Source organism: Adiantum capillus-veneris, chromosome 16, assembly GCF_014529385.1.
Source record: "Adiantum capillus-veneris isolate H3 chromosome 16, ASM1452938v2, whole genome shotgun sequence".
Taxonomy (NCBI): domain Eukaryota; kingdom Viridiplantae; phylum Streptophyta; class Polypodiopsida; order Polypodiales; family Pteridaceae; genus Adiantum; species Adiantum capillus-veneris.
Genome location: NC_140946.1, coordinates 151,756,867 through 151,779,537, shown reverse-complemented (window position 1 = coordinate 151,779,537; position 22,671 = coordinate 151,756,867). Strand labels below are relative to the sequence as shown.

Genomic DNA, 22,671 nt, shown 5'->3' with positions numbered 1-22,671 from the left:
GTGTTACTTTGAGTGACTTTACACATTTTGTAGTAGTTAGGCCTACTTATGCTAGTCGTAGGGTTTTCATGGTGGGTAGGGCAACGTTTGGGCCATACTCTCTCTAGCGTTTTCTCTCTCTAGCGCTTTGTGATGAGTTTGGGATTTTCTCTCTCCTCTCGCTAGCGTTTTTCAGCACCAACGTTTTCTCTCTCTACCTCTTAACTTGCCAGTGATCTCATGCTCTCTCTCTGGCGCTAGCTTCTTCCTCTGTGCAGACCCCCTGCTTGCACTTGCAGATTGTTCCCGTGCTCGTTCGGTGGGTGGCATGCGGTAGGAGGCCGATTCCGAGGAGATCTATCGTGAGAGATCCGAGATCCATTGGTTGCCCGGTCCTGAGAGGAGGTTTGCTCGTGGTTGTAGACAAGATCGCCACCTGATTCACCCTTCTCTGCTGCACCTTTGACATGGTAACAGAGCCACGTTGAGCTCGTGAGTCGGATTGGTGATTTGTGTGAGTTTTTGGTGCTGAATTTTCGCGAGAAAAAGAGACGTTTTACTGTTTTTCTGTTGTTTTTTCACTCATTTGGAGCTGATCTTGGCTGTAGTGATTGATTTGAAGGTTTCCCTTCATCTACCTTGACCTAGACTTGTCATATGTTCAATCTCTTTGACATTATGGACAGGGGTGATGGGTCTGATTACAACTTTGTCTTTGATCACGAGGAAGTCAATGATAGAGCTTTTGTCAACAAGGAGTGGGGAGGTTGGTCCCAATTCTACTCCGGCGTAGGTGATCGATTAATCAAGATACCTACGCTTCCTACCTTTCCCACGGATTGGCAATTGAATGGCGACAACTATGCCATTTCGAAAGCGACTATGATAGCTGCCTTCAACTCTTACGAGCTTGGAGGCCTTGTTACCCCAAGGGATCCTTTGGGAGCGAACATGGCCATCTAGCATTTGACCCAGTTACTGCCTTGGTACACCATCTATTCTTCGCTGATTACGAGTGGCTGGCTGAATACTATTTCTTGGGATGAGATTGTTCCAACGGTGTTGGACCAAGAGGAGCGGTTTAACTCAGGGAAGAAGCTAGGCTTCGAAGCCTTGGCCGGTTCTTCCAACAAGAACAAGAAGTAGAAGGGTAAGAAGAAAAGCAACAACAATCCAAAGAAGAGTGATGCTGAAAAGGAAATCTTGAAGGTGGATCGGCATTGCAATCATTCTGGGGAACAAGACCATTACTGGCGGAAGTGTCCAAAGTGAGTTGGAGATGCTTCAACTTCTACGGTGGCGATACAGCCACCAGCCTTTGTTCATTTGGAGATTCTACCCTTAAAGGATTCTCGAGGGACATCGAAGGTTGAGACGGTTGTTGCGGTTTGAGATACTCGTGATTGGATTCTTGATAGTGATGCCTCACGGCACATGATACCTTTGAAGGATCTCTTGTCCAACATGCGGCGGCGTTGCGCACTGCGATACTATTCTCATTGGCGACAAATTTGAAATTCTTGTCCACAGCGAGGGTTGCATGGAGTTGATTCTAGATTGCAGAGGGCATGCATACCTCCAAGGTTCTTTATGCTCCGAAGGTAGGTTTTCATCTTATGTCTGTGCACGAGGTGTGCAAGCTAGGCATGGAGGTGATTTTCATAAAGGATGCGGTGTCTATTCGGGATCGAGACTCCGGCAAGGAGGTCAGAGGGGGCATAGTGGAGAATAGTCTCTACAGGCTCCATGCTCTTTCTTCAATGATTGGTACTCCCAGAGGTGATTTGAGGCATTACAGGTTTGGCCATTTGCACATTGATGTTCATCGTCATGCTTTTCGTGATTAAATGATTGAAGGCTTACGAGATGTTGGGAGTAGGCATGGGAAATGCATTACCTGCATTCTTGGGAAGCAATATAGAGAGGCTATTCAGAAGCGCTCTACATGCCAAGCTACTGCAGTTTTGGAGCTGGTTCACACCGATCTTTGTGGACCTATGTAGAATCCTTCCCTTGGTAGAGCTCTTTATTTCATGTTGTTGGTTGCTGATTTCAGTCGCTTTAGTTGGTTATATTTTCTACAGTAGAAGTCATAGGCATTTGATCTTTTTAAGAATTAGCGTGCTCTTGTGGAGAAGGAGAGCAATGAAGTGTTGAAGACAATTCGATCGGACAATGGGGACTTTACCTCCAAAGCATTCATTCGGTTTTGTGCGTACCATAGCATCAAGTGGGAGCTTGCCATATCGGATTGCCCTCTGAGAATGGAGTTGTGGAGCGGAAGAATAGGACAGTGGTTGAGATGGAACGAACTATGCTTGAGCATTGAGATTTGCCGAAGTCTTCATGGGCGGAGGTAGTTGCGACAACAGTTGATAACATAAACCGATCTTTGACCTCTTCAGTTCTAGGGAATACCTTGTTTGAGGCTTACTTTGGTAGAAAGCCTAATGTCTCTCATTTTCGGATATTTGGGAACGATGCATATGTCCAGGTACCGAAGGAGTAGAGGGGGAAGTTTGACCTCAAGTCCAAAAGAATGTTCTTTGTCGGCTACAACAGTCTTCCTGAGGGATATTGACTCTATGATCAATGAAGAAGAACGTTGTACTCAGCCTTGATGTGGTTTTCGACGAGCATTCCTTCAAAGGGGGCTTCTACTCCCAAGTCTTTCATGACAACCCCAGATTTGCCAATACTTGGATATCTAGATGGTGATTTTCCTCTTGAGGTCGATGAACGCTCTTCTCCTATCGTTGTCCTTCTGACTCTCGAGGAGAGTGCACCCATTCCAGATAATGCAGATGTCAGGGGTTCTCACCATAATGCAAAGGAGAGCCAGATGTACGAATAGCTTCTCTTGTGGGGAGCAAGTTAGACAAGTTACGGAAGTGGCTATTGGAGACGAGATCCGTACGATGCAACATTCTCAACGACTACGGATTGCTGAGACAAATAGGACTTTATTAATGTTGTGATGATTGCAGTGATCAAGGACAGAAATCCTCTGACAGTTGAGGAGGTACTTTCACAGCCAAAGTGGAAGTTGGCCATGTAGGAAGAGCTTGATTCCATTAAGAAGAATAACATTGGAAATTGGTTCCGCAGCCTGTGAAGCGGAAGGTGATTGGTGTCAAATGAGTCTACGAGACCAAGTACAAATTCTAGTTCTTTGGATAAGTGTCACAAACCGGTGACGTGGCATGGCCATGTGGGGCAACAGATACACACACCCTCCCCGGTTGGCTGGCAGTCTCGGAGAATCCGTTGACTTGCTAACGTGGCCATACGGAAACCCGCGATTTGCGGCGGGAAAAGCGGCAGCAGGCTGATGTGGCTGCTGTACGGTAGAATTCCGCTTTTTGTGCTGATTTGCGTACGGAAAAGCAGCTATAAACTCCACGGAATTTTTTTTGAGAAGCTTTTGAGAGCTTTGCTTTATTTTTTGAAGAGCTTTTAAAAGAACAAGCTTTTGGGGCTCTGCTTTTGGGCATCCCTTGTATCAATAAATAGGTGGGTTGGGCTCTCACATATGGACGCAGAGTCTGAGAGTGAGAACCCTCCCACTCCCTTGTACTTTGACCACAGATTAATACAAAAGAAATACCGAAAGGGGTGCTAGTCTTTGGGGCCAATACCTCTTGGCACGGAACTCCGCTGGCCGTGTCGAATCAATTGTGAATTGTTTTGAAGTGAATCTCTGTTGTGTCGCGGTAGAATATTCACTTGGAGTGTCCAAGTTTGTTACAGTGGTATCAGAGTCAGGCCGATTTCTCTTCTACCGGGAAATCCGATCCTTTTTCTCACGGTACTTATGGATCCCAACAACGAACAATCGACTTCCTCTGCATCTGGGGATGCGGGAAGAGATCTTGAAGAAACTTCTCACAAAGAGTACGGCCCGCGTCGGCCTACTTAGGTGGAGATTGAAGAGATGGAACGTCGACAATTGGTTGACGATGCGACAAAGATGATGATCAACCTTGCGAAGGATCCAAAATTAGCAAAATTTTGACTCAGACATCCTTCGACGAAGTGCACTCCTAGTGGCGGAAGGCCACAGAACTACCCCTCAAACCGGCACTCAAGAAACCTCCTACTCTGAGTATGTTTACAGAGCAAGAATTGGAAGAGGTGGTTGATACACAAATTACCCAGCTTGTTGACGCGAACAACAAAGCCAAAAAGCTCGACAAAAAGCAGAAGAAAGGAACTGACTTCTCGGGTTATTTAGGTCGTCAATCTACTTTTGCCTCGGCAAGAAAGTAGAAGAAGCATGTCAGATTTGAAGGAGTATCCAATACTTCTTCTGACAGTTCTTCTAGCTCTTTTGACTCGAGTGAAGAAGACAAGAAAGGGAAAAAGCGAAGCAAAAACAAAGCTTCGGAAAGGGCAAGAAAAAGGCAAAGAAGCCTAAGTTTCGCCCAGTTTCTGACAGTCCTACAGAGGACTTGTCGTCTTCGGATAGTTGGGACTCCGATGATCACAGATTTTATGCAAAGAAGAAGAATTTCTATAAAGCCAACCATTATGACTTTTTGGAGGATAAAAGCAAGAAAGTTCGAGAATTTAAAGAAGGTGGACAGTCAATTAAATTTGACACTTTTTTTGGATTCCGAGATGCTTTGAGGGCTTTGGCCTTCATACAGCAGTTTGATATAGCTTTCTCTGGAGGGCATTACTCAGAGCACTCTAAGATTCGGAGGGCTACCTCTTACTTCAAGGGAAATGCTCGAACATGGTGGTCCACTCTTCTATTGAACAAGAAAGCGCCAATTAAATGGTTGAAATTCAGAAGGCTTTTTATTTTTTCTTGGTTGACTCGGGAGTATGAACGCGACATACAAAATTCTTGGAATCATCTCCGGATGACTAAGAAAGATAGTTTGGACGCATATTGCGAGAGATTTTGAAGCTCTTTTCTACCCGCTTCTTCATTTAAGAAGATCTCGTTTAAAGAACAGATTGAGCGGTGTAGCTGCGGACTTCCTACAGAGATCCGAGATCACTGCTTAGAACAAAAGTCAAATTCTATTCAAGAATTGATGAGTCATGTGAAACGGGGTTTTGCCATACATCTAGGTAGTTTGACTTACCCCACAGATGAGATCATGACACATAAAACCGAACAGACTTCTAAAAATGAAAGTAGAAAGAAGAAGAGCCCCAAGCTCAGAAAGATAAGGATGCACGACCCCGGCTCACTCTTCGGTAGAGAGCCAACTACATCAAAGAGGGGAAGTGTTTTGGATGCGGGGAACCTGGGCACATCTCCGCGAAGTGCCCTAAAAAGGCACAGAAAGAACAAGATGAAGAAAGGCCAGAGAGTTCGAAAGCAACCGAGGAACGTGGACGAAAAGGCAAGATGAAAGCATGACTGGTTCGAGATTGCATGGGTATTGACCGAAGCATGATGGATGAGAGTACAGAACTTTGCCGAGCTTGGGGCAAAGTGAAAGATCAAGAAGCCTTTATTTTCTTTGATGAAGGAGCCAAGGCCAACTTTATTTCACCTGAATTGGCGGCGCGGCTCGAGATTACACCCGATCGGATGGGACCATAAGCAGAGGCTGTTGTAGCGGCACCTGGAAGGGACGTGGCCATTACACCTGTCATTGGCAAACTTCGGTTGCATTGTCAGGGGTATTTGGGGCACGAGGACTTCTACATAATGCCCTTGGAAGGTTGTGATGTTTTCCTAGGAGTCCCTTGGTACCATAAGAACAACGCCGTGGTTGATTATCGGGTGAAGAAAGCGACATTGACTATTGAAAAGGGCCGAACCACTGTACCTGATGTGAAACTTAAGGGCGAGTCTGTCCCTATTGTATCGGCTTCGGCCGTTTCGAAACTAATGAAATCGAGTATGTTTGTTTACTCGATCTTTTTAAAAGAGTTGAATGATATTCATAGGACAAATATGTCTAATCTAGAAAAAGAACGCCAACATTTTCTCCACACTCATGCAGATTGCTTTTCTGAGGGCGTGCTAGGCGAGTTGCCACCAGCTCGTCCTGAGGATCATACCATTGATCTGATACTTGGAAGCACACCACCGAACCGGCCACCTTACCGAGTGAGCGGAGCCCAGAATGAAGAGATTATGAACCAAGTGAAAGACCTTTTGGAAAAGGGTCTTATCCAATCGAGTACTTCACCTTGTTGCTCTCCTTTGTTGGTTTTGAAGAAAGACGGATCTTAGAGAATGTGCATTGACTATAGAGCTCTCCACAAAATCACCATTAAGAAGAAATTTCCGATTCCTAGGATTGATGATATTCTAGACCGACTACAGGGATCCTATTGTTTCAGCAGGATTGATTTGAAGAGCGGATATCATCAGATCCGAATCGCGTCGAGAGATGTCTACAAGACAACTTTTCGGACGACCTTCGGTTTATTCGAGTTTTTGGTGATGCCTTTTGGGCTTACCAATGCTCCAACGACCTTTAACCGAATGATGGACAGGATTTTCAGAGAGTACAAATCTTTTGTTGACACTTTCTTTGAGGACATTATTGTCTTCTCCAAGGATGAGGCAGAACATAGAGAACATCTGCTACAGGTCTTTGAGGCATTACGAGATCACAAGTTGGTGATTAATGCAAAGAAGAGTGAATTTTTCCTACCAGAGATAACACTTTTTTGGACACATCGTCTCAGCAGCAGGAGTGCAGATGGACCCGGCCAAGATAGGGACTATCCGTGATTGGCCCGATTTGAAGAATGTCCATGAAGTTAGAAGCTTCTTGGGCTTATGTTCTTAGTACCGGCGGTTCATTAGAAAGTTTGCAGAGGTTGCTTCCCCTTTGCATATTTTGACACAGAAAGGAGTCCCTTTCTTGTGGGGACCCAGAGAGGTGACTGCCTTTCAGACATTGAAAGAGAAATTGACTACAGGACCAGTTTTCACTTTGCCGGATTTGCAGAAGTCATTTGAAGTAGATTGTGATGCTTGTGGTCGTAGTTTGGGTGCGGTCTTAATGCAAGAAGGCCATGTCATTGCCTATGAGAGCCGCTTGTTTTCAAGGCCGGAATTGACAGCACAGATATATATGAGAAAGAGATTTTGGCGGTTATCCATGCTCTTACTCGGTGGCGACATTACCTACTTGGAGCTGATTTTACGGTCTTCACAGATCACCAGAGTCTACACTACTTCTTGTCACAGAAGCAGCTATCGGAAAAGCAGAGGATGTGGGCGAACATCTTGTCACAGTTTCACTTCCAGATTGTCCATGTGCAGGGATAGAAGAACTTGGTGGCAGATGCTTTGTCCCGGAAGCCGTTGGTTCTGGCTATTTCAACTGCTGTATGAAGGCCAAAGCCCTCGAAGCATCTCGGAATCTAGAAAAAGTGTCAAATTTAATTGATTGTCCACCTTCTTTAAATTCTCGAACTTTCTTGCTTTTATACTCCAGAAAATCATACTAGTTGGCTTTATAGAAATTCTTCTTCTTTGCATAAAATCTGTGATCGTCGGAGTCCGAACTATCCGAAGACGAGTCCTCTGTAGGACTGTCAGAAACTGGGCGAAACTTAGGCTTCTTTGCCTTTTTCTTGCCATTTCCGAAGCTTTGCTTTTTCTTCGCTTTTTCCCTTTCCTGTCTTCTTCGCTCGAGTCAGAAGAGCTAGAAGAACTCTTAGAAGAAGAAGAAGAAGAAGAAGAAGAAGAAGAAGAAGACTCCTTCAAATTTGACATGCTTCTTCTGCTTTCTTGCCGAGGCAAAAGTAGATTGACGACCTAAATAACCCGGGAAGTCAGTTCCTTTCTTTTGCTTTTTATCGAGCTTTTTGGCTTTGTTGTTCGCGTCAAAAAGCTGGGTAATTTGTGTATCAACCACCTCTTCCAATTCCTGCTCTGTAAACATCCTTAGTAGGAGGTTTCTTGAGTGCCGGTTTGAGGGGTGGTTCCGTGGCCTTCCGCCACTAGGAGTGCACTTCGTCGAAGGCTGTCTGAGTCAATTTTGCAAATTTCGGATCCTTCGCAAGGTTGATCATCATCTTTGTCGCATCGTCAACCAATTGTCGACGTTCCATCTCAGCAAGTCAGCGGATTTTTCGGGACTGCCAACCAACCGAGGAGGGTGTGTGTATTTGTTGTCCCACATGGCCATGCCACGTCACCGGTTTGTGACATACCCCCCTCTTCAAAGCATTGTAATCGTCCTCGATTAGCCTGCAAAACGGAGAGAGGCCATAAACTGTTTTATTTAGTTTTGTTTCGTAGCAAACAAAGTGATTTAGTTAGTTTGTTTGTTTGTTTTTGTTGTTCTTTTCTTTTCTTGTGTCCCTTGCTTTTATAGTTCTATGAGTGCTTTATTCCCTCTTATAATTCGTGAGTTCAGACTTTCTGAACTTATGAAGGTATATATATATATATATATATATATATATGTCTTAGCAGACATTGACTGTTAGTACCGTCGCACTAGGAACACACATCTAGTACATGTACCAATCGACACTCACATCACAGGACATCACAGGATATCACATGACAAATCACATTCAAAATTCATTTGGATCTCAGACCATGATTAGTTGGCAACGCATTTAGCAATTGCATCTAGATCCAATCGGGACCTCATAGATGCTTGATTAACTAATCCTTATTGCAGTCATGTCTATCGAGATCATATCAGACCGAAATGCTGCAATCATCCCGTTTATCAGTTCCTGCACTTAAACAAGTCAAGTACAAATTAGTATCATATTATTGGGAATTCCAGTTCTTAAAGCCATTATAGCAGAATACTGTCAGCTCACAGTCCCTAAAACTCAAAAGAGACATCAATGACTTTAGTATCAAAAATCGAGGCAATCTGTTGACTAAGGAGTGGAGCGACTCCCCACTTGTGCATACTCGCTGCACCAAATTCCGCCCAAGTTGAGTTCGGGGTTCTATCGGAATAGACTATGCTAAACCGAATGCTTCAAGGTAAAGGTTCACAATATGAGGAGTATCTGCCAGGTCCTCCTTCCCATCCACTTCGTATCCAATGCGGGATAATTCTTGAATTTAACCAAGAACCGCCTTATCACTTGATCTTTAATCTTTCTATCTTTATGGCCTCTGTCTGTTTTGCAGGCGTAATCGAGGGCAATTACAATTCTTTCAAGGGGGGGGTATGCCACAAACCGGTGACATGGCATGGCCATGTGGGGCAGCAGATGCACACACCCTCCCCAACTGGCTGGCAGTCCCGGAAAATCCACTGACTCGCTGACGCTGCATTCCGTACGGGAACCCGTGATTTGCGGCGGGAAAAGCGACAGCAGGCTGATGTGGCGGTTGTACGGCAGAATTCCGCTTTTTGCGTTGATTTGCGTATGGAAAAGCAACTAAAAACTCTACACAAATTTTTTTGAGAAGCTTAAGTCTCGTGTCGGGACACGAAGATTCTTTCCCAAGAGCTGTGTGCGCTGCAAAAAGGATTGGATCCTCCGTAGAAGAAGAATGTTTCTGTGCTCTGATACCACTGTAACAAACTTGGACACCCCAAGTCAAGATTCTTCCGCGACACAACAGATATTCACTTCAAACCAGTTCACAATTCACACTTGAGTCGACACGGCCCGGCGTAGTTCCGTGCCTAGAGATATTGACCCCAAAGACTGGTGCCCCTTTCGGTATTTCTTTTTGTATTAATCTGTGTTCAAAGTACAATCTCAGACTTTGCGTCGAGATGCTCTGAATAGTGAGGCCCTGAGGGATGCCCAAAAGCAGAGCCCCAAAAGCATGTAATTTAAAAGCTTCTTAAAATAAAGCAATTATCCTCAAAAGCTGTTAATCCAGCCAGCAAAAAGCAGGGAATTTCCGTACGCAATGCCACGTCAGCATCTCCGCAAAAAGCGGGATTTCCGTATAGCCAGTCAATGGTTTACGAAGCATCCGTACGGGCCTGCCACGTGTCACTGTCCGGGCAGTCCGCGGTCTGCTGCCACGTCACCCATTTGTGACGTCTACTTTGTTGTTACGCAGAGAAGCACCTAAGAAGTGGGTAAAATTCATTAGAGTTTTCACTTTTGCCTAGACAACAGAAAAATATGAAGAAGATGGTGAGACCCCCGTTCCTAGGGCTTCCCGGAGTCAAGTCTCTTGTGTCGTGCATTTTTTCCTTGCCAAAATGTGGGTTGTATATCACTGTAAGTGAATTTACATGGTGTTTTCATGGTGGGTAGTTCCCACCCTATATATGGAGACCCCCTGTGTAGCACTTTGGCGTATCAGTTGTATGCAAAGTGGGCAGCGTTTTGGGCCATACTCTCTCTCTCTAATGCTTTGTTGTGATGAGTCTAGTGCTTCCTCTCTCCTCTCTCTAGCGTTTTTCAGCTCCAACGGTTTCTCTCTCTACCTCTATTTGCGAGCGATCTCATGCTCCCTCTCTCTAGCACTAGCTTCTCCCTCTGTGCAGATCCCCTGCTTGTATACTTTGCACTTGCAGATTTCATAGACTTCATAGAGAGAAGATTTGTTCCTCTCCTTCCCATATATCTCTATATCTTCTCCTTCTCCTTCCTCCTTTCCCCTCAAGTAAGACTTATTTATCTCTCTCCCCCCCCCCCCCCCCCCGCCCCCCTTCACGCCCCCCAAATAAGCTTAGAAGAGGAAATTAATTTATATGCTTATCTAGCTTTTTGAATAGCCTCCCTCCCTTGCACTTAAGCGGTATGGTAAGTTTTCCATGAACGATCTCCTGGGACCAATTACCACCATAGAACCATGTGGTAAGAAGCTCTCTATGTATCTAGGTCTCCCTATGAATCCATCCTCCGAAATGGTCATGAAGGGCTTTGTGTGGTACAGCTTGAGAGAGAGAGAGAGAGAGAGAGAGAGAGAGAGAGAGAGAGAGAGAGAGAGAGAGAGAGAGAGAGAGAGAGAGAGTTCTTACCGAATGTAAGGTGCAGCGGAAGTGAATGTTGAACTTTGCTCAAGATGAGTGCTCCGAACTGTGCTCAAGGGTTCCTTTTACTTACGGAAGGGAGAGCCTTCCGTTCCTTTAGTGAGAGAGTGCAATGGACACAAACAAAGTGGTGAACACTGTGAATGAAGGTGCTGAGACTGAGAGATAGAGAGAGAAGAATACGACACCAGAATGTTGTCAAACCCTCCTCCGAAGGCCCCAGTCTCTATGGCGAGAGCGGTCTACTATTGATTGCACAAATCTCTACTATGCTTTGGATTTGCCAACGATGTCGACGACGATGAGGAGGACGACGAGACGGGCTGAAATCTGAAAATGCTAAGGGCTGAAATCTGCAAATCTTTATCTGCTGAATTTTGACTCTATGTTGGTGACGATGTCGATGGTGACGATGCAACGACGACGCGCTGAAAACGCAGATGCTGAAATCTGCGTTTTCCGGGCTGAAACTGCAAACTTCGTGGAATCTGACTGTGCGGCGAGAATCTGCTGCGGGAAGGTGAGATCTGCGAGGTTTGGGGGTTCTACTACGGAAACTGACTGCTGAAAACTGAAAACGCTGAGTCTAGGGCTGATTCGTCGCGAAGATCTGCAAAAACGCTGAGGTTGATCTGCAAACTAAAAACGCTAGGGCTGAAAATGGGTCCTGTTGCAAACACGCTGTGGATCTGTTGGTGCGAACCACTAACGCTAGTGTGGAATTGTCCTTTGCTGTCGCCAGGCTGATGCAGATGCAAAAATGCTGGCTGAGATGGGTTCTTGTCCAAAAACGCTAGCTCATCTGCTGTGATGCAAAAAAGGCTAGAGAATCTTGGGGTCTTGCTGAGAAGTTGCCTGTGAGCAAGCGCTCCTGCTGCCTCTTCTGCCAGAAAGTGCTAGCGCTAGGTTTCTATATATACAAACTTAGCAAAATTGCCCTACCTAGTTTCCAACAAAAGTCACTTAAAAATAATAAGTGAAAAGTGTCAAAAATAGGGAAAATAGGTTCTGTGCACTGGAAAATGCTCTTGATGAATTCTGATGGTAATGCTGATGATCATGCTGTGTGCAACCAGAGGATATGCATCTACTCTAAGTGTTTGGACATGCATGGTCTGCGAACAGACTCACGAAAGTCCAGATCACTTCCTATTCTAGACTGACTTGACTGAACTGAACCCTGGTCATGCTGTAGCTTGTCCACGGACACATAGGGTTAGATGTGCACGTGACATCCCCTCCTTTTCAAAGTGAGGTAGGGTACCGAACTGTATGGCGTCGAGGGAGATCGCCAACAACATCCGGAATCCTCGAAAGGACTCTTCGCCGGCCCACTCTAGTGCGTGGGTCGTGCGATACTTGAACTTCATAAAGGTCTGCAACACTTGCTTCTTTTGGCCGCGCCGAAAGCCGACAAAGTCTTCCGAGTCTCCTTCAATGCTTCCACTTCTTCTATGGACGTAGATCCACCTTCTTCAAGAATCTCCGAGGCTGAAATTCCTGAAACCACTTCCAACACAAAAACATGAACATACCCATTCTATGTAAAGTGACTAGAAAAAAATTCGTCTTCTCGAAAGACTGTGTATGCAATGTAGATGATCAAATAGACAGAGTGCCAACCCGTTCACCACACACACGCAAACAATGAGATCGAATCTTGTATTTTGATCTAAATCAATCAACTGTGGCAAATCACAATGGACATGCCCATGCTTGATGCTCAATCCTTCTTGTGCTCTTTCTACGATTGTGTCATGCCAAGGAAGAGACATGGAATGTGACTTCCTTGAATGCATACTTTTCAGCTTTTCATGAGAAATCCGCATACATCCGTGCTCATTCATGAGTGAATCGTGCTCAACGTACAATATGTCATGCCTTGGAAAAGGGATCACATAAAGACGCTGACTAAAATACAAGAAACGATCACGAATGAAACACTCGAACAATGCGTGCTGACTAATCACTTGAACACATAATACTTCTTGTGAGGGTTCTTGGGACCTAGGCTCGAGAACCAAGGTCAGTTCTTCCTGAGGGGGTTCTTTGGACCTAGGCTCGAGAGCCAAGATCTGTTCTTCGTGATTGATCGTCTCTGCAATGAGGTTAGCTTCACTAGAGAAAGTATCAACTAACACATCATCCTTGTGAACAATCACATCATCTTCATGCAAATCATCATGCTTGTCATTATCATGCAATTCATCAGGCTTATCATTATCATTCAAATCATCATGCTTATCATTGTCATTCAAATTGTCATGCTTATCATAATCATGCAAATCATGTGTGTCATGCTTGGGAGAAGAAGAGACGGAGAGTCTCCTTTTCCCGAATCTCTTGCATCTGTGCTTGCACTTGAGAAAAGAGTCGCAGCATCTCTTTCATGTGTCGGTCGTTCATTGCTTTTCTAGCTTTGTTCCCTATCAAATTCTGCTTCTCTTTCTTTGTTCTCTGCTCGTCTTTCTTCGCGTTCACGATCCAATTTGGCTTGCCGTTCTTTGGCTTCCAAGCATGCTTGCTCGCGCTCACACTCTATGGCTGCCCTTCTTTCTTCGCGTTCACGTGCTATGGCTGCTATTCCTTCTTGGTACTTACCATCAATTGCTACCTTTCTTTCTTCGGCCGCCAAGTGTGCTTGCTCATGCTCACGCGCAAGAGCTGCCTTTCTTTCTTCGAGTTCTAACTTCCTTGCTTCGCGTTCTAACTTTCTTTCCATAAACATTTGGTCCAAAGCCTCCATATGAGTTAGTGCAATCCTTGACGTAGATGGGGAAGGGAGAGGGTCTGAAAAACCTCCTTGGTGGGGAAATTCTTCTTCGCTACTTTCATGCTCACCACCTCCAAGCAAAGTATCCATTCCTCTCCGGGTGATGACCATACTCTGAGATCGTGGGTTCTTAAGTTCACGAGGAACTTGGGTTCTTGTGGGTCTTGGGTTCTTGGGGGTCTTGAGGTTCTTCTTTCGCTTGTAATCTGTGCGAAGAGAAGGATCTTCTCTTCACCCGAGTTTTGCTCTTTTCCGCGGACGCACCCCTTTGCGGCCTTGCGCTCACACCAAGGTTGCTTTTTCCCACCTCACGTCGATTGGCCGGCCGCTAAGTGCACGGTCCCCTCTCAATGAGTGAAAAGAGGCACAAGGGGAGGATAGACAAGCTCTTCTTTCTTGGGTTTCCTGTCACGTGACACATCCCAACCCTATGTGTCCGTGGACAAGCTACACCACAGCAGGGTTCAGTCAGTTCAGTCAAGTCTAGATTAGCAGTGATCTGGCACTTTTGTGAGTCTATTCGTATACTGTGCATGCCCAGTCACTTAGCATAGATGCATATCCTCCGGTTGCACACAGCATGATCATCGGATCAAAATCCATTAGCATCAGTTAGGGGAATTTTCCAGTCCATTTAGCCTATTTTCCTATTTATTGGGATTTTCACTTATTATGTTTAAGTGACTTTCCAACAAAAGTAGGTAGGGCAATTTTGCTAAGTTAATATATAAGCAAACCCAATTTCACACTTTCTGGCAGAAGGAGCTTCCTGCTCAACAGGCAACTTCTCAGCAGTACCCCCCCCCTATGACCCCCTAGCGCCATACTTCCCCATCCCTTGGCGTTTCCAAGCATCAGCATCGCCATCGACACAAACCTCCCTTGGCATTTCTCCCCCACAGCAAACCATCGCCGAGAACCTCTTTCCTGGCGGTTTCCTCACGACAAAACAGCCCAGCATTAGCGTTTTACTAACGCTATACCACCAGCATACCTCAGCGTTTTTGGGGCAGATTCGCAGCAGGTATAAATCAGCCTAGCGTTTTTGTAAGAAGACACATCCAGCCAGCGTTTTTGCTTTCAGCCTCTTTACCTACAACAGATCCACATAGTTTCAGCCAGGACACAGTAGCAGAACCACCCCAAGAAGGTTGCAGATTGATCCCCCATTTTCAGCCATAAAAACTCAGCCAAAACAGTCATTTTCAGCCACCGAAACAGTCCCAGAATTCAGCGATTAGAAGATCTCAGATTTCAGCCATCAAGTCGTCGTCGTCATCACCGTCGTCGTCATCGGCATAGTCACATTGCATCAGTCCATTGCATACGCATTGTACACCTTTGTGCAATCAAAGTAGACCACTCTCGTTGACGAGAGTGGGGCCTTCGGAGGAGGGTTTTACAACCTCTCGGTGTCGTATCTCTTCTCTCTCCTTCTCTCAGTCTCATTCACTTGCACGCACAATATCCACTCACTTTGTTCGTGATCATAGCACTCTCAATAAGACGGAAAGCTCTCTCTTACCCTAAGAACGAAAAGGAACCTTGAGCAATAAAGATCACTAATCTTGAGAAAGTACAACATTCATGCCGCTGCACCTTACACTGTCACTCTTCAAAAACACGATTAGGAATCGACACGCCCAAAGAGGACTTGGGTTACGTGCGACCTCAACAAGCAAAAAAAATTCTGTGGTTCTTTCCTTGAGTGATACAGAATAGTACCAAAGCTCTGATACCAATGTAAGGTGCAGCGGAAGTGAATGTTAAACTTTGCTCAAGATGAGTGCTCCGAATTGTGCTCAAGGGTTCCTTTTACTTACGGAAGGGAGAGCCTTCCGTTTCTTTAGTGAGAGAGTGCAATGGACACAAACAAAGTGGTGAACACTGTGAATGAAGGTGTTGAGATTGAGAGATAGAGAGAGAAGAATATGACACCAGAATGTTGTCAAACCCTCCTCCGAAGGCCCCAGTCTCTATGGTGAGAGCGGTCTACTATTGATTGCACAAATCTCTACAATGCTTTGGACTTGCCGACGATGTTGACGGCAATGAGGAGGACGACGAGACGGGCTGAAATCTGAAAATGCTAAGGGCTGAAATCTGCAAATCTTTATCTGTTGAATTCTGACTCTATGTCGGTGACGATGTCGATGGTGACGATGTGACGATGACGCGCTGAAAACGTAGATGCTGAAATCTGCGTTTTCCGGGCTGAAATTGCAAACTTTGCGGAATCTGACCGTGCGGCGAGGATCTGCTGCAGGAAGGTGAGATCTGCGAGGTTTGGGGGTTCTACTGCGGAAACTGACTGCTGAAAACTGAAAACGCTGAGTCTAGGGCTGATTCCGTCGTGAAGATGTGCAAAAACGTTGAGGTTGATCTGCAAACCAAAAATGCTAGGGCTGAAAATGGGTCCTGCTGCAAACACTCTGTGGATCTGCTGGTGCGAACCACTAACGCTAGTGCTGAATTGTCCTTTGCTGTCGCCAGGCTGATGCAGATGCAAAAACGCTGGCTGATTTGGGTTCTTGTCCAAAAACGCTAGCTCATCTGTTGTGATGCAAAAAAGGCTAGAGAATCTTGGGGTCTTGCTGAGAAGTTGCCTGTGAGCAAGCGCTCCTGCTGCCTCTTTTGCCAGAAAGTGCTAGCGCTAGGTTTGTATATATACAAACTTAGCAAAATTGCCCTACCTAGTTTCCAACAAAAGTCACTTCAAAATAATAAGTGAAAAGTGTCAAAAATAGGGAAAATAGGTTCTGTGCACTGGAAAATGCTCCTGATGGATTCTGATGGTAATGCTGATGATCATGCTGTGTGTAACCAGAGGATATACATCTACTCTAAGCGTCTGGACATGCATGGTTTGCGAACAGACTCACAAAAGTGCCAGATCACTTCCTATTCTAGACTGACTTGACTGAACTGAACCCTGGTCATGCTGTAGCTTGTCCACGGACACATAGGGTTAGATGTGCACGTGACATCGAAGACTGAGGCAAAGAGTTGGCACTACCTTCCGAATCGATTTTTACCCGTCAAGAGGGGTCGCCGTGTAATGTGCAATGGAAGTGATTTAAGGTGATAACTCAAGATGAGTGCTCAATGCGTACTCAAGGTTCCTTCTCATTCATGAGAGAGATGTGCAATGGACTAGAGATAGAAGAGAGATTCTAGAAAGCTCACAGGAAGTCATGGATCCCAATCCATGTTTTACATCCTTTTTGGGTGAAACTTGGGGTACCTGTTCCTATAGCATATCCTAGAAAAGACTCGTGAAGATATTTTCAAATTTGTACAAGTTTTTCTCAATTTTACCCCATTTCCCAAGTTATGGCCCAATTTGGTCCGACTTTGCCATATCTAGTTTTGGTTGGCATCTTTGATCTTTGATGGTGATCAATTTGTTTGCCATTTTTCCCTTCTAATGTTTTGGGGTTGAAGAAGTACCCAAATCAGAGCTGTCTATTGATTTCTATCCCAATTGGAGTTTGCTTGAACCCTACAAGCCATAGTTACCGAGGAGCGCCCATTTGGGGGGGGGGAGGGGGGGGGGGGTTTGGAATGACATTCCAGGCGTCAGGCAAGCTAGGGTACGTTTCGAAATTGTTGGCCGTTCCGAACAAGCAGTTGATACCGGAATGGACGGCCCGGAACGATTCGGAACGGCGAGATTTTCAGATTTTGGTCTTGTGAGGCAAATTTTCAGATTTTGGTCTTCTATCTTGTGAGCCTCTGGCTTATAAAATTCTCCTCCCCCCACCCCTTACCTTCACAATGCACACAAGCTTTCAAGGGCCAAGGCTCAAGCTCTATCCTCTCGAGTCTCGACTCTCAAGCTCTAGCCTCTTTCAAGCTCTCAAGTCTACATAGTACAAGCTCTCTCCCTCTCCCTCTCCCACTCTCTCTCTCCCTGTCTCTCTCTCCCTCTCGCTCTCCTCCTCTCTCCCTCTCTCCCTCTCAAGCTCTCAAGTCTACATGGCACACGCGTCATGTTTGACATAGTAATGTTGAATGGTCTTCAAATCAAGCTTTTTGTGAGTATTAGAGTCAAAGGACTCTAATACTCTACTTGCTAATCACACAAAGGTAAAAATTGCATTATTTGGGTGTTTTTTATGCCTCCCATTCCGCGCTGTATCTGCTCCGAACCCCTCCCGGTTCCCCCATTCCGCGGGGAGGCCCGTTGCTGTTCCCATTCCGCGTTTCGGGGTAACTTTGCCTCAGGCATTGCATGGGGTCCCAAACCCCCCTCCAAGGGCCCCCCTCATAATCGCTAGAGAGGTATTTGCTTTAGATTGCACAAATGCTGATGGGATTGTTTGGTAGATGCTTGGATCTGCAAGGCTAAGGGTTGAAAATGCAAAACGCTAGGGCGTCTAACTTGGGATCTGCAAATTGTCGTGGCTAAGGGCTAATTTGCTATGGCCGATGTTGAGGGTGCTGATGACGATATTGGAAAGGGGCTGAAATCTGAAATTGCTGGCTAATTTGCTATGGCCGATGTTGAGGGTGCTGATGACGATATTGGAAAGGGGCGGAAATCTGAAAACGCTGGCTGATGTAGAGTACTTAGGCTGATCTCTGAAAACGCTGGCTGATGTAGAGTACTTAGGCTGATCTCTGAAAATGCTGGCTGAAATTGATGCTTGAGGGTTGGGAACTACTAATGCTAGGGTTGATCTAGGGCTGCAGTGCTGATCTGCTGGTGTTTACAAAAAATGCTAGGGCCGAGTGCTTGATGGGAAAACGCCAGGTACTGGATGGTGTTGCTGATGGAAAACGCAGGTACTGATGGGCTGGCTGCCCATGAGGTGCTGAGAGTCAACTTCTGATGGTGAGAATGGTAACCCTGGGGGTCACCTTATAGGGAATGCATGCTGGGTCGAGCACTATAATGAGGCCTACAAAAACCCCACGACTTGTAACTGTTGGCCATAATGTCAATTATTAACAAGTTAATAACTAAATGATAAGAGGTGCTTCATATGCAGATACTAGCTAGGCTCAGGTACCGAGGTACTAAATACAAACTCTTGAGTGCCTACACCTAGCAAACAGTGGCTGTGCTCATGTGCAATTAGAGGGTATGCAACTACACTAATGTGCCTGGACATGAACGTCCTACGTATAGGCTCACAAGGGTGCCATAACAATTCATAGGAGTTAGCTTGTCCACATGCACATGGGGTTAGATGTGCAGGTGACATGCCTAGCCTTAGCGTGGCCAAAAAACCGAAATGCCCCAAGTTTCTAAAAAAATATATGGTCAAGTTTGAAATGGGATTTCAAACCCCAGTTTTTGCAAATGCATGCAAACGTTTGAAAAGCATATCAAACACGTTTGAATGCAATTATGCCTGCAGCCACATACATAGTGCTCCTCATCCTCCACATCCCCCTGCTGCTCACCATCCACGTCCTCCTTGCATAGACTGCATATCCTCTCGTCTTTTGGGATGTGAGCTGCTCTGGAAGTCTCTATCTCAAACGATGTGGTTCTACTTGAGCCTGCGTGAGATCTTTCTCCAAAAGGATTTCTTGCCCTTAAAGTCACAAGAGAAAACTTCCTTTGTGCCAAATCAGCAAACTTCATTACACGTGGTCTGTCCTATGATGCTTCCTTCCCTGGTCTCCATGTGTCCTATGGACGACTTTTCTTTTGACCCCATTTTTATGGATGAAGCCAATCCATCCTTTTTTTGACTCTCATCCTCTTTCAATCCCACAGCTCAAGCTCACATTTTCCGTCTTCTCTTGCAACTATGTATTTTTTATGTTACTACGAGAAGAAGGTGAGGGGCTAGCTTTTGCTTTTTAACGACTTCTATCCATTTCGTAGTTTCCTCATGCTGTCTTTCCACATTGTTCCCTGCCTTGAATCCCTACTCTGCATGTCACTTCAGTTCTAGAGGTGTGATAGATCATGAGCTTGGTTTCTCAATTTCTCAGTGGGGCTGAGGTGCCTTCCTTCATAGTGATTTTTAATTGTAGGCCTAAACATTGCTTGAATTGTTGTGTACAAAGGTGTTTGAAGAGTCTTTTTGGACCGGTTTTGCGGAATCTGCAAAACAACAACAGTGTGAACTCCTCTTTTGTGCCTTTTCTCGATCGATCAAGTAGTGCAGTATGAAGATGTGATCCATGTTGGAGAATGCAAACCAGCCTATCTAGGTGCACATAGGCCCTCCTCTGCATATATACTAAAATCTGTCTCAAGCACTACCCATACTGTTGGGCCAATCTATGACCGACCATGATATTTGTGGTGTTCTCACAGTCGAAAGTCTCCCGGACTTGTGCATAGGCACAATGGTTTGCATAGTCCAGTCAGCTGGAGCCTTTTTTAGGGTTCCTCTCCACTTCAAAACTTTTTTGTATGGCATAGCCTATTTGTGCCAGGAAGATGTAAATGAAAATTAAACTTCTCCTCTTCCGTGCGCACCCACACAGATGAAAGTTGAAATCTGTTGTTCCGTCAGCATATATTCTGTATGTGAGATGTATGTATTCATGTAGCAAGAATGCGAGACACACAAGGAGGCTGGTACACTCTGTTCATTTACATCAGTTTTCAGAGTGATGATTCTGTTTGTGTTTATAGCTCCAATTCTGACCAACCATCATGTGGAACATATGGTCCGTAAATTTCTTACATCTCATGGGCTGATGGAAGGGACTGCTTGGTCGTATGGTTACTACGATACAGGGAAACATTGAAGAACCACATCAATAGTACATGAGAAACAATAATCCATGAGATATTACTTTAAAGATGAGGCAATTGTGTTCTTAATTTGTTCGCTTTCAGCTGTCTTTTCAACATAATGTTGTATTTAAGTGTTCGTATTTGACATTGTTATAATGAGCTTACCTATTTGTAACCTGTAGCTGCTGAGTAATGGAATGAAAGCATTCCATTTAGTTTGATCACATAACCTTTGCTTTATTCCAGGTTTTCAGTTCTTGGATGCATCTGTGTGCAATTCGTCTTTTTGTAGAGAGTATCTTGAGATATGGACTTCCACCTTGTTTTCTGGTACGCTGGTGAGAGATGATTTTCAAGTATCAATAGCTAACAAGGCAGGGATCCTGATCTTTAGTAGTGCTTACCAGGCAGTTGTCCTTGCGCCACCATTGAAAAGCGAGAAGAAGGTGCGGTTGATTTTAGAACGGCTTGCAGCAGGGAAAAACAGGTTAGCATTAAAGCTATTGATTGAGCTACCTTTCCAGCAAAAAGGTATTATTGTTTTTATTTGTGAAGCCTGAAAAGATTTGGCTTTGATAGATTTACTTCTTTCTCTTGTAGCTCATTTTGGAAAGCCGACGAAGACCTTGCTATGGTAGGTCTCACAGGTGGTGATGCAGAAATACATCCCTATGTGTCCATAACAGTCAATCTTGCAGGATAGGATTTTGAAGGCTTTAATGCTAAGGACCTGCACAAACATTCGGAAGCCCTTGTAACATCATAAATTCCCACACACAATATAAGCACATTTGATACCAGCAATTCATTGCTTAGAATTGTGAAAATCACATTTTTTTGTTTCTATTTCAAACTTTGTAGGCATACTGTCTACATGCCAACGAGGAGGAAATAAATAGAGGGTTCTTGCAATTTTCCGAGGTTTTTGGCCTTTCTTATGAAAGCATTAGTAAGTCTAATGCTTGTTTCTTTCATAGACGGTTTTTCTTAATTTTGTTATTGCTGCTCCTACAGGTCATTTGGCCTTTATCAGAGGTTACTGTGTCATTTCATCTCTCTCTTTCTCTCTCTCTCTCTCTCTCTCTCTCTTCCTTGGTCTCTCTCTCTTCATGCTGGAGATGTGTAGCAGACTTATTACATGCTCAGGTGACATTTCACCAAGGTGCGATAACACAACCGAGATTATCTTTAGTAGAGCAAAGAGCACACCGACGGATATCGGTTATAGACTATCGCATCTACATGTGAGGGTGATGCAAGTTCAGAGTCAAACATAAGAGACTTTTTTAAGAGCGATTGCAGCGGAGGATCATTGATCCTGCGGAGATCATGCAAGTCCTTTTAGAGCGCTCTCTTGCCCCTATCGCCACAACTCGAACCTTGGTGTACAAACGGGAGCTGACTAGGGTTGCACTTTTCAGTCTATGACGAAGATTGAGAGCGATCTTACTCTGTAATGATGCACATCAACCAGAAACTCTCCCTGGAAGGAAGATCTTAATAGGCATGCATCTTGGTCGCTCTCCGATTGATCTCTGGCTAGTTGGTAAGCATTCAACAAAGATATGTGACAAGTGATGCACTACCATGGCTGCGAAAAATCATCCTTTTGGGTTTTCTTGCAAAAGATCACCCTCTTGGATTCTTATTCGTAAAACATTGACAAATACTATTTGTATTGCTACGCTCATGATTTATCAATCAGGTTTTCGACGAGTTTTTGTTTTATGTTTTTCCATTTTATGTTCCTCATTGAACAATGACACGTTCGAGGTAATTGTTTCCTCTAATAATTAGATCTGCTTTAAGTTGAATTTGTTAATTGTTACAAGTGAGGTCGCATTTGCGGTTGCATATGCGTTTGAGGTACAACTAAGACTATGGTGTGAATACTACTCCTTAGTGGACATAGGTCGCATTTGTGGTTGCATATGCGTTTGAGGTACAACTAAGATTATGGTGTGAATACTACTCCTTAGTGGACATATGTCAGCTCCCTAGCCCCATTGTCCCTAAGGTGCATTCAAATCCTATTGGATGGCCATAGAGGTGGACCAATGAGAATTAGGCTAGAGTACATTTAGTTTAATTTATTTAAAAACACTTGATAAAAGAACCAATAGGGATTAAGCTCTCTAGAAGACTATTGGATAGTCTCCCAAGGGGTCCAATGAGCATTCAGCAGCCAATGGCTTGCTTGATTCCTATTGGCCAAAAGACTAAGGGATCCAATGAGAGTTTAATTGCATTATTTAATTACCTAAAGCTCTCACAAAAGGGGAAAGGGAGACACATGTCACAAG

General features: G+C 44.7%; 1 protein-coding gene across 2 annotated transcripts in view; it reads left to right on the top strand.

Annotated features, from left to right (window-relative positions):
• The window catches only part of DET3 (vacuolar ATP synthase subunit C (VATC) / V-ATPase C subunit / vacuolar proton pump C subunit (DET3)), an 89,083-nt gene extending 67,795 nt beyond the window's left edge, over positions 1–21,288 (top strand). The window contains exons 9-11 of one of the 2 annotated variants that reach the window (XM_086485751.1): positions 20,615–20,698; positions 20,776–20,855; positions 20,969–21,288. In XM_086485751.1, the coding sequence (XP_086341877.1) occupies positions 20,615–20,698; positions 20,776–20,855; positions 20,969–21,071 (267 nt within the window). In that variant the 3' untranslated portion in view covers positions 21,072–21,288. Of the gene's footprint in view, positions 1–20,614; positions 20,699–20,775; positions 20,900–20,947 lie in introns of both variants that reach the window. The other variant, XM_086485752.1, reaches the window with a different exon arrangement.
• Positions 21,289–22,671: the final 1,383 nt, after the last annotated feature.